Source organism: Carya illinoinensis, chromosome 1 (genome assembly GCF_018687715.1).
Source record: "Carya illinoinensis cultivar Pawnee chromosome 1, C.illinoinensisPawnee_v1, whole genome shotgun sequence".
Classification (NCBI taxonomy): domain Eukaryota; kingdom Viridiplantae; phylum Streptophyta; class Magnoliopsida; order Fagales; family Juglandaceae; genus Carya; species Carya illinoinensis.
In genome coordinates this window covers 278,160-292,815 of record NC_056752.1, presented here as the reverse complement: position 1 = coordinate 292,815, position 14,656 = coordinate 278,160, and the positions used below count along the sequence as shown (strand labels likewise).

At 38.6% G+C, this 14,656-nt stretch overlaps 2 protein-coding genes across 3 annotated transcripts; both read right to left on the bottom strand.

Annotated features, from left to right (window-relative positions):
• Nucleotides 1-1,881: 1,881 nt before the first annotated feature.
• Nucleotides 1,882-5,997, bottom strand: LOC122292152. The gene has a single exon (XM_043100376.1). It carries the CDS (start codon nt 5,995-5,997, stop codon nt 1,882-1,884), a length of 4,116 nt encoding a protein of 1,371 aa, XP_042956310.1.
• A 3,312-nt stretch (nt 5,998-9,309) lies between these two features.
• LOC122304062 (WD repeat-containing protein 87) lies at nt 9,310-13,702 on the bottom strand. Of its 2 annotated transcripts, none has more exons than XM_043116101.1 (2): nt 13,440-13,702; nt 9,310-12,479 (listed from the first exon to the last, which is right to left on the bottom strand). In XM_043116101.1, exons 1-2 carry the CDS (start codon nt 13,485-13,487, stop codon nt 9,639-9,641), a joined length of 2,889 nt encoding a protein of 962 aa, XP_042972035.1. In that variant the 5' UTR covers nt 13,488-13,702; the 3' UTR covers nt 9,310-9,638. The 2 variants fall into 2 exon arrangements, with proteins under 2 accessions (XP_042972035.1, XP_042972044.1); XM_043116110.1 differs by having other exon boundaries at nt 9,310-12,473.
• Nucleotides 13,703-14,656: the final 954 nt, after the last annotated feature.

The window sequence follows — 14,656 nt, the reverse complement described above, 5'->3', positions numbered from 1 at the left end:
ACTACCCTTCCTTATCCCCTACCCTTTGGTGTGACTATTTAGGGGCTACTTAGCTAGCTATAAATCGAGTTCTACACTCACGTATGAAGTATGTTGAACTCGATTATTATTTTGTATGTGATTTTGTTGTAGTCAAATCACTATAGGTATCTTTCATTTCCAACAAAGACCAAATTGCTGACATACTTACTAAGCCCTTGTCCTCTGCAAAGTTTCTTCAACTTCGATCAAGCCTCACTGTTGTCTCAGTGTTGCTTGACTCGAGGGAGGATATTAAGGCCATTGTTACTACTGCTCCAACTCATCCTCAGAAGTCCAGCTCGACTGAGAATATTCAAGACAAATGAAATGTAATCTTCTAGAATATGTACATAACAAAATGATAGCTAGGTGTTGATTTATGAGTGGCCAAAGGCCTTGAGTTTGTTATGTAATATGCCTATATATATGGCAACAGTCTATACAAAATAGATGATGAAAAAGAATGAACAATATTTCCAAGTCATTTTCTACTTTGCTCTTTTCCATGGCATTTATACAAACACTTTATATCCTTCTCTATTTTGCTTCATTCAAGACTCCGTTAAATTTAACTACAAATCATAAAGTATGAATTTATAGATTTGCATCTAAACATATCCTCATCTTTTTTTTTTTTTTTTTTTCCTGTTAAAAACACAAAAATCTTCATGCTCAAGATGCATGGACAATTTCTATAACTTTATGTCTACCTTAACAGACGGTTATACTCTTATGCCTTCCTTAACGCTACATTCATCATATATGACCGTACTATAAAGTAGCCAGCGTGTTCTTATTAGGTTTTCACGCAGAGGTTTGGTTTGATTTGGTAGTAAGATGAGAATTTTGAGTTTTAAGATGAAATATTATTATTATTTTGGGATTTAAAAAAGTTAAGAAAAAGTTGAATTGTTTATTATATTTTATATGGAGATTTGAAAAAGTTGTAATGATGAGATGAGAAGTTTAAGTTTGAGATGAAAATTTTCAACTACCAAACCGAACCTTAACGAGATTTATCGGCCAACATTTGATTGCCAAAATGGACCCCATCACAGTTCCTCCTAGATTATTATTGAATGAAAAATGATAAAACCATAATGAAGTCTCACAAAATAAATTTATAAATTGATATATTTTAATATAATATATTAGATTTACTTTATTAAAAAAGTAATTTTATAATTTAATATACCACTTCATGTAGTTTATAAATTGACTTTTATAAAATTTTATTGTAATTAAAATATTTCTCTCCATCGCCTCAAGGGGTAGGCAAATAAGGTCCCCCACCGCCTCCATAAGAAAAAAATATTATAACCCTAAGAAAGAAAAAAAAAAATCGTTGACATAAAAGATGGAAAACGTTTTATCTAAAATAAAATTAATCTTAAATGGTAAAATTTGGTTTAAAAAAATCAGGAAATAAAAAAGTTTTACTCAAAAAGATCTTACTCATGTACATAATTTTCAAACAATAGTGAAACTGGAATAAAAATAGCAAAATGATGATATATTACTCTTGAATATTTTATTTTGATATTGATCATGGCCTTATTTGTTTTAAAAACTAAGTACTAAACAAGTGTGTGTGTATATATATATATATATATATATATATGGATAAGGCATAATACTCTATCTACAGAAAAATTAGATTCTCTTTAAAATTATTATATTAGTTACAGGTATTATTAATCAAAACAAGATTAATATTCGTTTTGCATCTCATAAACTTTTCGTAAAATTTCATTATTTAATATTTAAATATTATTATTTTTAAATTAAAATTTTGTATACTTAATAGTCACTTTTTTTTTTTTTTGAAAGAGATCGAACTTTTCATTCCACAATAATTGATTACAAAGAATCATAACTGACAACTTGTGCAATACAGTTTGGAATTAAGCCCAGATCACACACATCAATTACATTGTTAAGGGCATCCTTGGCTAGTAAGTCTGCTGCCATATTAGAATCCCTCTTAGTGTGTATAATGTCCCAATAAGAGAAGGACTTCAGTAATGTTTTTGCATCTTCAATGATAAGACCTTCTTGGCTCCAATCCTCCTCAAAACTCTTCATCTTTCGAACCACCTGCAATGAGTCCCCTTCACAGATTATGTTGGTGAACCCATGGTCTTTGCAGAACTGAATAGCCACCATCAAAGCATAAGCTTCAGCAGAAAGAGGAGATAGATTGAGTTGTCTGTATGTCCTCACTGACCCGAGAACCTTGCCATTCCAGTCCCTGACCAGTGCACCAATTCCTGTCAGTCCCCTTGAGGTATCTAATGCAGCATCCCAGTTGAGCTTGTATCTACCCACTGGAGGTTTTCTCCATTTCTGCTCATTCTGTGTCCTACTAGTATCAAGATGGGTGCCGCCCTTGGTTCTGGTTAAGTGGTAGGCTCTATGATCATCCTTGGCCTTCTGGAGGATGGAAATGGGATGTCTGAATCCCTTACCATGAACAAACTCATTTCTTCTATTCCAGATGAGTCTGGCTATTAAGCCTGCCATTTCTAGTTCAGCTTTTGGGAGTTTTTCTGTTAGGTGAGCCCATATGTCTCTAAATTGATCACATTGCAAAGACATTTTCATGATTTTAATGCTAGCTTGGCCCCACACGTCTTTTGCAACACCACATCCCCAAAGAGCATGCCCTGAGGTTTCCCTTTCAAGCTGGCATATTGGACATAAAAAGTGTTCACTCACCTTTCTTCTGTGTAGGTTGTCCATGATAGGGAGAGCTTCACTGCTGGCTTTCCAAAGGAAGTTTCTGACCACATTAGGGACTTTTAGTTTCCATATTGATTGCCAGTTTTCACAAAAAGCATGGTCTTTTGAGGTCCCACTTTCTTTTAGAGAAGAAATCTCCTTGTGGAGATGATATGCACTTTTCACAGAGAAAAGGCCATTCTTTGTCCCACCCCATATAATTCTGTCCTCTCTGTTTCCCAAACTAATGGGAATGGCTCTAATAAGGTCTATCTCCTGCTGGGAGAAATACTTGGTGAGTGTTTGATATTTCCAGCTTCTTGACCCAGGTTCAATAAGATCAGATACCCAAGTAATATCAGCAGCACCACTGATTCTGTTTGTTGCTGCCAAGGAGATTTGTTTTGGGAGCCATCGATCCTTCCATACATTAACTGAACATCCATTGCCAATCCTCCATACTACTCCTTCCTTTAGAAGCTTCAGTCCTTCCACCATACTCCTCCATGCTAGAGATGGTCTGTACCCCAGTTTTGCATTCAGCAGGTTGCTTGAGGGGAAATACTTCTGTTTCAAAACTTGAGCTGAGAGGGAGGTTGGTTTTGTGAGAATGTTCCAGCCTTGCTTTGCTAGTAGGGCAAGGTTGAAACTGCTAAAGTTTCGAAACCCCATCCCTCCCTGGTCTTTGCTATTGCTTAGTTTACACCACTTTACCCACTGAATTTTGGACTGGTCCTCATTGAAACCCCACCAGAATTTCCTTACCAGCTGATCCAATCTCTTTACTATGGATTGAGGCAGTAAAAAGATCCCCATTGTATAGGTAGGGATGGCTTGAAGAACAGATTTGATCAGAATTTCTTTGCCTGCTGAAGATAGACTTTTTGTCTTCCAGTTTGTTATCTTTGCCCAGGTTCTATCAATGAGTCCATGGAATGCAACTGTTTTTGCTCTCCCAATCATAGCTGGTAGTCCCAGGTAATTTTCAAGAGAAAACTTTGGTTTTAAACCAGCTATGAGCAAGAGGGTCCTCTGGTTTTCTAAAGGGGTATTCTTACTAAAGAATATTGAGGACTTCTCCTTGTTCAGCTTTTGGCCCGAGCCTCTCTCATACATCTCAAGGATCCCCATCAATCTGCTCCATTCAAGTGAGTTGGCCTTGCAGAAAATCATACTGTCGTCAGCAAAGAAGAGATGGCCAACCTTTTGGGGTCCTTTTCCAATGGGGACACTAGAAATGCTACCAACACTTTCAGCCTTATGCAGCATGCATGATAAGGCTTCTGCACATAGTATAAATAGGTAAGGGGATAGAGGATCCCCTTGCCTTAGCCCTCTCGAAGGTTTGAAAGATGCTTGAGGTTCCCCATTGATGAGGATTGAGAAAGATACTGAGGAGATACTTTTTTCCACAAGGGAGATCCAGTTTTGGTGGAAGCCCAGCCTGCTCATCACAGAGTATAAGAAAGACCACTCGACACGATCGTAGGCCTTGCTCATGTCTAGCTTCAAGGCCATGTAGCCTGACTTCCCCTTCATTCTAGTAGACATAGTGTGGAGTGTTTCATATGCCACCAATATGTTATCTGTGATAGATCTACCTGGGACAAAAGCACTTTGATTGGGGGAAATAATGTCAGGCAGTACAATCTTTAATCTATTAGAGAGCATTTTTGCAACAATTTTATAAATAACATTACATAAGCTAATAGGTCTAAAATCAGGAACTCTCTTAGGGTCTTTGGTCTTAGGAATTAGAGTAATGAAAGTTTCATTGACCCCTTCCAAAGATCCCCCATCATTAACTACATTAAGAGCAAAACTGGTTACTTCCTTGCCAATAGTTTCCCAATGGGATTGGTAGAAGATGGCTGGGAAACCATCAGGGCCAGGCGATCCCAGTGCTTTCATTTGAAACACTGCAGATTTGACCTCTTCTTCTGAAAAAGGTTGAAGCAGGACTTCATTCATCAATGGAGTGACCTTTGTGGGAATGTCCTCCAAACACCTTCCTATGTCACATGGGTTAGAAGAGGTGAATAAATCTACGAAATGAGTGGTGAATACTTCCCCAATCTGCTGCTTCTGGGTGACCAGGTTATCATTTGAGTCATAAATCTGGGATACTTTGTTTGTCTTCCTTCTTTGAGAGGCATGCAAATGATAGAACTTAGTATTCCTATCTCCATTTTGCAGCCAATGCTGTTTGGCCCTTTGTTTCCATTTTAGTTCTTCCTCACCTAGTGATTGTTCTATTTCCTTTTGAAGGAGGGTGATTGCTTCCACCTGGTCTCCTTGATTGGTATCTTGCAAAACCTCCAGCTCCTTCATCTTCCTTTTTATGTCCCCTGTGGCCTTGTTGGAGGCAGCTCCCTTCCATCTCTTTAGAGCCAGGCTGCAGTTCAAGATTCTTTTGTGCATGCTGGTTACAGCATCATCTCCCACTGCCACTTTAACCCACGCCTCTCTAATTATGTTGGATATCCCATCTTTCATGTTCCAAGCTGCTTCAAATCTAAATAGATGAGTGTTGCATGGCCTTCTGCTAGCAGTGTTTTCCACGTGGATAAGGAGGGGGGAGTGGTCTGACTTAATAGCAGGAATAACTTGACAGTAAGACTCAGTAAAGCAATGCATCCAGTTGTTATTTGCCATGGCTCTATCAAGCCTTTCCTTAGTAAACTCATCCTCTTTTCTGTTGTTGGACCATGTAAAGAAAGGGCCTTGAGTCTGAATTGGGTTCAAAGAACAGTCCATGATGGCATGTCGAAATGTTTCCATTTGTTTATAAGGTCTGGGACAGCCACCTTGTTTTTCATTTTGGCACAAAAGTTCATTAAAATCTCCACAGCACAGCCAAGCCATAGATGGGTGCGGCTTGAGGGATCTTAAAAGTTCCCAACTCATATGTCTTTTTGCTGTTTCTGGGTGGCCATAGAAGCCAGTGAACAGCCATGGAGGGGTTTCTAGGTTTGGAATTATCTGGGCACTTATGTGCCATCTTGAGTAGTTGAAAATGGACACATTAACCTTGTTGTTCCACATTAAAGTTAATCCACCACTACTGCCTACACTGTCTATCACCAAACAGGATTCAAATTTCAGTAGCTTGCAGATTTCTTCCATTCTACTTTTCGAGCACTTGGTTTCCATTAGGAAAACCAAGTTGGGGCACTTGTCCTTAACCAACATGTTAAGGATGTTAACTGACCGAGGGTTCCCAAGCCCTCGGCAGTTCCAACTTAGGCATCTCATTGTGGTTGGTGGTGCTGCCTAGCAGCCACCACCTTACACTCAGGTTGCATCCCCTTAGTGGGGACATTAAGCTTGGCCTGTTTAGAAGCATGACCAAGTAGAGAAAGTGTACCTGGCTCCACTTTCCTCTTTGTTGATCCACTAGTTGGTGCTCCTGGGGAGGTCAGAGAATCACTAGCAGCAGATTTTCCTCGTGCCCTCCTCTTCCATGAAGCTTGTTGTCTCGAGGCAGCCAATATTTTCACCTGCTGGTCCAAGAATAAGTCCATTGATTTGATGTGGCTAGCTAGGGAGCAGCTAGCCTTTTGGGAAGCCACGAGGGGACCACCATTTTGACCTTTTCCACAAGCCTTTACCTGTTTTATCTCAGGCCAACTCAGACTTTCCTTTTTTGGTGACCTGACATTTTGTTTTGGCACAGGTTCCATATTGGGGATCAACAGGCTGGAGAAAGACGTGTTCTGCTTTTCCTCTTCCATAGCCAAGTCAGGTTTTGGGTTGTCTTGCGGCTCCTCTTTCCTTTGGTTTTCACTGACACCATCCATATTGGGCTTTCCCACCTTCTGTTCACTGTTTTCTGGGTTTTGGTCTGCAACTTTGGGTTCCATTTTTGCCCTCGTCCCTGAGCTTCCATTGTTGCCCTGCACTACACCACCATAACGTTTTGCTTCAGCCCCGAAAGCTCTTGTAGAAGGGGCCCTGAGCCAGGCACCATATTGGCTGTTTATTCCCAGGTTTGTATTGCGGTTAGACCCCTGGCAATTAAGGGTATGAATGATTGCCCCGCAACCAAAACAGAAGGAGGGGAGTCGTTCATACTTAAAAGGGATCCATCTACGGACACCATTAGCCAAGAGAAATTTGCCTCGTATAAGAGGTTTTGTAATGTCAACCTCTACTTTGGCTCTCAGGATACACCCCCATCCACAGCCCCCTGCATCTGTCTCTACCTGGTGCACCCTTTCCATTCCCGAAAACAGTTCAGCTCCCACCTCCTTTGTCATGCATGCCATAGGCATGTCGTGAGCCTGGACCCAGAAAGTTTCTCTGGTGAATGTGAGGTCTTTTAAAGGAACCAAGCCATCAATCTCTTGCATGCACACTAGGCTCCTATCAAAGGTCCAAGGTCTCCCATGCAAGACTTTAACCTTATCCTGTTCAAACTGGAACTCCACTACTACTTTGTTTTCCCCCTCATCTTTGAATTGAATCCATCCCTCTGGACGCCAGACCTTGGACATAGTTGCTCTGAAAGCCTCTCTGTTCACCACCCTGTCTGCATTGATCTTCATAATGAGGCACCTCTTGCCTTTGTTGACCAGGGATTGTAGAGCTTCGTTCTTCACCTTAACTGACTCTGCTTCCTGTTCTGTTAACGTAAAGCCTTCCCATAGGGTGTTGAGCTCCTCTTCCATTCTGCTTTGCTCTTCAAACTACGTTGAAGAGACTACCCTTTGCACAGCAAAGACTCACCTCACCTCAGGAGAGAGAGGACTGACTTAATAGTCACTTTAAACCATATTTTGAGCCGCCCTGTTCTAGATGAATAGTCATATTAAAATAAGAAAGCCAGAAGGTTTTAGGGAAAGTACTAGCTACAATAACTTTTAAAACACTAACTAATTTGTTATATAAAAACAGACTAACTGACTCGATACTTCATATCTGTAACGTGGGGTCAAAGGCCTAGGCCGATATCACATAAGACTCCAAAATACAGGTATTGGGTTCGACTCTATAGTATTAAAAATAAAAATTGTTACGTGAGATTGGGATCTTTAAACTCTTATTAAATTTCTGATGTCGTCATATATTGTCATGTCAAGCCGCTCCTATTTCACATGATTAGCTCAGTTAGGTGGTTCTAATCCTATATGTAATGACAAAGTGAAAGCGCTTGCCACATTTGTACATTCTGTCGGGTATAGAATGTAGGGGTGAGTTCAGTCTAATCGGGTTAATCTATGAGGATCGGTTTAGGATTTTTCCATCTTAAAACAGATTAAATTCTCATATGGACCAAACCAGACCGACACCATTTGGTTCGATCGATTCGACCCAATACCAAATGAGACAGTTTTTTGACATTCAGCCGAGTTAACATTGCTAATCGAATTTCAGCCCAAGTTGGCTTTTATTCCATTTTCAACGTAAATAATTATCAACATACAAAAAAGGGAAAAAATGAAATATGCTAATAACATTCAAACTCTAAATAAAAGAAAAATATAGATAAAAAGGAAAAATATAAATAAAAACTATCCATATCCATCCAAAAAGATTATCAATCATACTAATAAAATTTAAAACAAAAAATAGAGAAAAATAAATTTAAAAAAATCTCTAATCATTCAAACTCCAAATAAAAGAAATTTATCCCATTATATTTATTATGTTAATTGCTAATTTGTTACTAACTGAGTATAGAAATGTATTATGATAGTTAATACATAATGGGCTATATTAAAATTTTAACATTTTTGTTTATGATTAATGAATAATTGTCATTGACCATACATACTTTAAACTTACTTGCAATTTAGGTATTTTACAAAAAAAATTAACTAATAACTTCAATTAGATGTAGATATTATTAATTAATTAATGGTGATAGGTTGGTTGATTGATATAATACATTAGTTAATTGATAGCATATTTAACATTTTATAATGTCAATGATGATAGGTTAGATGAAAATTACATGATTAGTTATACAATTATTATATAAAATAATATATATAAAAATATTTTAAAATACATATATTATATTTGGTTGGTCTGTCCGATCCGGGGTGGTAAAACCCCATCCTGGGACCAGATCAACATGAATCATTTGCTCCGGTCGATTTTTCTGGTCCTGATCGAAATCTACCCAAAATGACTAGCTTGTAAATTTTAAGGCTTATGATATAGAATAATTAATAATAAAGGTCGGTCTCACTTAGTAAATAGCCACAGTTAAACTTAACATTGGTGTTACAAATTCTCATCCACTGTCGTAAGTTATTATGCTCACTTTTCCTGTGTTGTATTGTTCAGAAGTTTCAAAATAAAACAAGTCAGCATTTCATTATACATATTGACCATCTCCATTTTTGGTAATCAAAAGAGCAAGTTTCGACTTGTGAAATCTGAACAACTTTTGGAGGCGCTGCTTCGACACAGTTACTTATATATCTTCACATTCGGAAAATGCATATACTATTTTTCATGGTATTCAATTATTCTTGCAACTAATTTCACAATAATAGTACACAAAATAATTATGATGTGGTACTTATAACACTTACAATATACATAATAAAACTGTCCTTATAAGCACACGTACAGTTCTCGTCTTCTGATCATTATTTGAAAACAATCAATTACAAAACCAAATATTAAATACAACTGCAAAGAATATAATTAGGTGGAAAAGAAAATAATGTCTTCATACTTTGTACAATATTGAGTTTGGCAAGGACCATACCTTATATATACACCCTTTACATATTAAGCTAGCACGCAATCAAGCAGGCAAGAGATCAGAACAACGACACAAATGAAACCATCAATTTGGCTACATATCTCACACATAATCATTCGGGAAAAGATATCACATCTTCATGAAAATATACAGTTGCAGTCATAGTCTAAATCCATTATTTGACATTGAGATCACCCTTGGTTTCAGAGGAAAGGGTTTTCGAGTTTGGAGATTTCCCAATGATGGCTTTTTTTGCCTTCACAAGCGACTGCTTTACCTTCGATATAATGTTATTTGATTGTTTTGGAGTGGACTTACTTGGATGTTCTTTTGTCTGGTTCTGGGATATTTTTGTCTCATAACCAACATTGATGGTTGGCTCCAAATTCTGAACATGGGATTTTGCAATCTCACCAACATTTCCCTTCTCCCGTTTTTCTTCACTAGTTTCTAGATTTTCCTCACTTCTTACTTGCAATTCAGATTCCAGGGGGGATAGCTCCAGATTCTGAACATTGGCTTTTGCAATGTCTCCAACTTCTCCTTTCTCCTGTTTTTCTTCACCAGTTTCTAAGGTTTCCTCACTTCTTGCTTGCAATTTAGATTCCAGGGTGGATGGCTCCAGATTCTGAACATTAGCTTTTGCAATCTCATCAACTTTTGACTTCTCCAGCTTATCGTCCCCAGTTTCTACACTGTCCTTTTCACTTCTTACAAGCAACTCAGGTTCCTGGACCGATGGCTCCAGATTCTGAACATCAGCTTTTGCAATCTCACCAACTTTTCCTTTCTCCAGCTTATCCTCACCAATTCCTACACTCTCCCCACTTCTTACATGCAACTCAGGTTCCTGGATGGATGGCTCCAGATTCTGAACATCAGGTTTTTCTATTTCAACAACTTTTCCTTTCTTCAACTTATCGTCACCAGTTTCTACACCCTCCTCCTCACTTTTTACATGCAACTCAGGTTGCTGGACGGATGGCTCTAGATTCTGAATATCAGCTTTTGCAATCTCATCAACTTTTTCTTTCACCAGCTTATCTTCACCAGTTTCTACACTTTCCTCACTTCTTACTAGCAATTCAGGTTCCTGGACGGATGACTCCAGATTTTGAACATCAGGTTTTTCAATCTCAACAACTTTTCCTTTCTCCAGCTTATCCTCATCAGTTTCTACACTCTCCTCACTTCTTACATGCAATTCAAGTTGCTGGACGGATGGCTCCAGATTCTGAACATTAGCTTTTGCAATCTCATCAACTTTTCCTTTCACCAACTTATCTTTATCAGTTTCTACACTTTCCTCACTTCTTACTAGCAATTCAGGTTCCTGGACGGATGGCTCCAGATTCTGAACATCTGGTTTTTCTATCTCAAGAAGCACTTTTCCTTTCTCGAGCTTATCCTCCCCAGTTTCTGCACTCTCCTCCTCACTTCTTACATGCAACTCAGTTTGTTGGACGGATGGCTCCAGATTCTGAACATCAGCTTTTGTAATCTCATCAACTTTTCCTTTCACCAGCTTATCTTCACCAGTTTCTACACTTTCCTCACTTCTAACTAGCAATTCAGGTTCCTGGACGGATGGCTTCAGATTCTGAAAATCACATTTTGCAATCTCATCAGCTTTTCCTTTCTCCAGCTTATCATCACTAGTCTCTACAGTTTCTCCACTTCTTACTTGCAACTTAGACTCTTGGACAGATGGCTCCAGATTCTGAACATCACATTTTGCAATCTCTTCGACTTTTCCTTTTTCCAACTTATCTTCACTAGTCTCGACAGTTTCCTCACTTCTTAATTGCAACTCAGGTTCCTGGGCTTCTTTAAGTGGTTTGCTAACGACTCTCGTGACTTCTGCTTGCTTTTCCTCCACTCGCTCATCTTTGTTGGTTTCAGCTAAAGCAGGTATCTCATCTTTTACATTATGTGCTCCTTTGTTTCCCTTAATGGCCACCTCAACATCTCTACTGACCTCCACTGATTTTTCATTAATTTCAGTTGTAGAAGGAAAACTATCCACATCCTCCACTTCAACTGGCAGAGTTGATTCTTCCAGTACCTCATTTTTCTTTTCATTCACCACTTCTGTCTGATCCCCAGTCCTCGCTACATTTTCTTCTGACAGGTTTCCTTTCTCCACCACTACCTTTTTTGATAGTTGCTCCACAACCACATCAGCCCCGCTCAATTTCTTTTTGTCTTCTGCATCAACCTTCTCAGTTATGGTAACAGGTAGAGAAAAATCCATTTCATCTTCTTTTAGATCCGATTGAGATTCTAGTTCCTGATTAGTCGGAGCTTCATGTTCAGAATTTCTAAGTACACCAGCTTCTTCCTCTTCATCAGTTTGCACTTCCTTCAAAAGTGGGGTATTCTCAACTTTTTCAACCGAAGTCCTTGGGTCTTTGTCTGCGTTAGTCTCCACACTTCCATTAATCTCAATCTCCTCGTATGCTTTCTCAACTTGTTCATCAAGTTCATATTGTTCTTCTCCTAGCTTTTCATCTGCTTCAAGAGCTGCAACTTCTGGTTTCTCCACTTTTATGGACACCCCCAAGTTTTTAATCTCTCCTATTGCAACTGATTCCGAGTCTTTTGCTGGAAGCACATCGAGCGTTTCCAATAGTTCATGTGGGGCTTCAGCAATCGGTTCAGGAACGTCAACTATCTTCGGTTTCTCCTCTGGCCCTTTCTCGATTAGTGCAATTGCTACTTGCTTCGGTGCTTCTTTGATAACAGTCTCCATTGCTGTTTGCTCTTCTGATTGGGTCTCAATAGTGTCAGCTACTGGCTCTGGTGCGGCGGGAGAGTGGGAATGAGAAATGAAGTCTTTTTCCTCCGTACTATAAGCAGGAGCATCGTCGGTCTTCTCCACCTCAACCAACGGAGGTCCAATACGCTTATCCCCGTGCGCTTGTTCCGGCTTAGATGAAGCGGTTGCAGGACTTGGCGATTCCCCCACCTTGGGCTTTTCTTCTTCTTCATTCACCTTCTTCTCAACTTCCTGCAACTGATGAATGAGCACCGACCGAGTGCAAAGAAGAAACACTTAAGGTGGCAATGAAACAATTAAGCAGTTCTATATGGCTACAGTAAAGCAGTAAAGCACTAAATGCATTGCTCTATAATCATTTGCAACATCTCAACTTAGTTGAATTTCAAGAGACAGATTGGATATATGTATATATATATTTATCTATCTTGCCCCCACAAATAGTAAATTTGGAAATCCAGTTGAGATGATATGTAAGAGTTGAGGAAAGTAATTGCCAAGCCTCTGAACGCAGAAGGGAGTTTGTACGCTTCTCATACTCTTATCAAAAGTATGTATTTATTTATTTTTTATGTGGAGAGAATCATTACCGAAAAAACAAACATGGTTAAAGCTAATCAAGTTAATCATGATGCTGCTTGATGAGAAAATAAATCATAGCAATTTAGTCTGATCTTTACTGGGTCTCAAGAAAGTTGTTAATAATTCACCATGGTTTATTTTTTCTAGATAAATATTAAATTTTCTGGTAAAATAGTACACAAGCAAAAAGAGGTGGTGCTTTGATGCATTCATCATTTCACAAACTTAATTTCGGACGAATACTAAAGTCAGAAAATAAACAACCATGTCCTCGGGCATCATGCTGAGCATGACACTGGATGCACAAAAATGGCGGTCCAAAGATCACAAAGAATAGATAGGGAATCGGCTACAAAATAAATCCTTATCGGATCGGGTTTTGATAGAAGCTACATCATTTATCAATCAGACAGCATCTTAAGACTTCCAACTAACTATAGGAGATAACGCAGATATTCTTACTTATCTTGATAGAAAAAATCCATAATCCTAAGCAAGATTCATCCCCTTCTTGTAACTAGAAAGGCATAAAATTAAACCCATGAAACCTATGAAATATGAATCTTTTATATATCACGAGAATTCGAAAGGAAAACAGAAACCACAAGAACTTACCTCATCAGTAGTAGACGGGTGATCCGATGAAGCAGTCTCAGAGGCCATTGGAACTCAAACAGAAGGGGATACTCCAAGGATGTTTTAGAGATTGAAATGAAAGATGATGAGGAAAAAGGAAGGAATAATATGGTGGGCAACAACCCAAAAAAGCTCAATGAAACTTTTAGAAAAGAGATACAAAAACAGAGACAACAGGTTGTCAAAGACAGACTATGTCACATGCATCATCAGGTAAGGTATCAATGATTACGATTAGGATTAGGATTCCATTTTTCTTCTCTCTAAAACTCAAATAAATAAATTAATAAATAAAGGGACCGTTTTGTTGTGAAAAAACGACAAGCTTCAATGGGGAGCTGGGGACCAGAGGCTTCTAAAGTTGAATGGTCTAAAACATTTGGGAGCTCTTGTCAAATATATTATGGGTTTGGTGTTGACAAAAACCTTTTTCTTTTCCTTCATTTTTCCCTCTTAATTTGATAGAGATCCAGGCTTATCAATAGTTCAGATTGGTGCAGTTAATATGAAAAAAAAAAAAAAAAAAATTCACCCGCAATGGATTGTCATCTCGCAAGGAATTCATTAGTGGAGGCGTTGGGTTTGCATGAGATGGCATGACATATAAATTAAGTAGAGGAGATAGGCTGCATGCATGCCTCTCAATCAAAATCCAAGACTCAAGATCTCCCCCTTTAAATGGTGCTTCAAGCAGAGACGGAACCAACCACATGGGGAGGTAACACAAAAATCGTATAGCATGTTGGCCTCTGGATTAGAGTGATCATATAATCGGCCCAAGACAGAAGGTGACGGAGATTAGATGATGATATGTGTGTGGGCGTGTGCAGGCATTCTTGCATTTTTCTGCCTTTGTGAATTTGATTAGACACCTTAAATCAAATCTGTTAAGCATGCCCCAATACAGCTTGACACAGGTAGAGGACTCAACATAATTAATAGCAACCCCCAGTAGAATCTCAAACAGTTCATTTAGGAGCATAAGCTCTACCAAAAAAAAAAAAAAAAAAGTAATGATGTGAACGGGGCAGTAAAGTTGACAATCATTTGCTGCTTCCAAAGCAAAAGCGGAAATGCAATTAGGCACAAGGCTTGCATAGGTCACAAGGAGCTGGTGATTTCAACTAGGGATAACAACGTGTAATACGACTTGTTAAGTCAATATGAACACGATATAATAATAGTGGATTAAAATG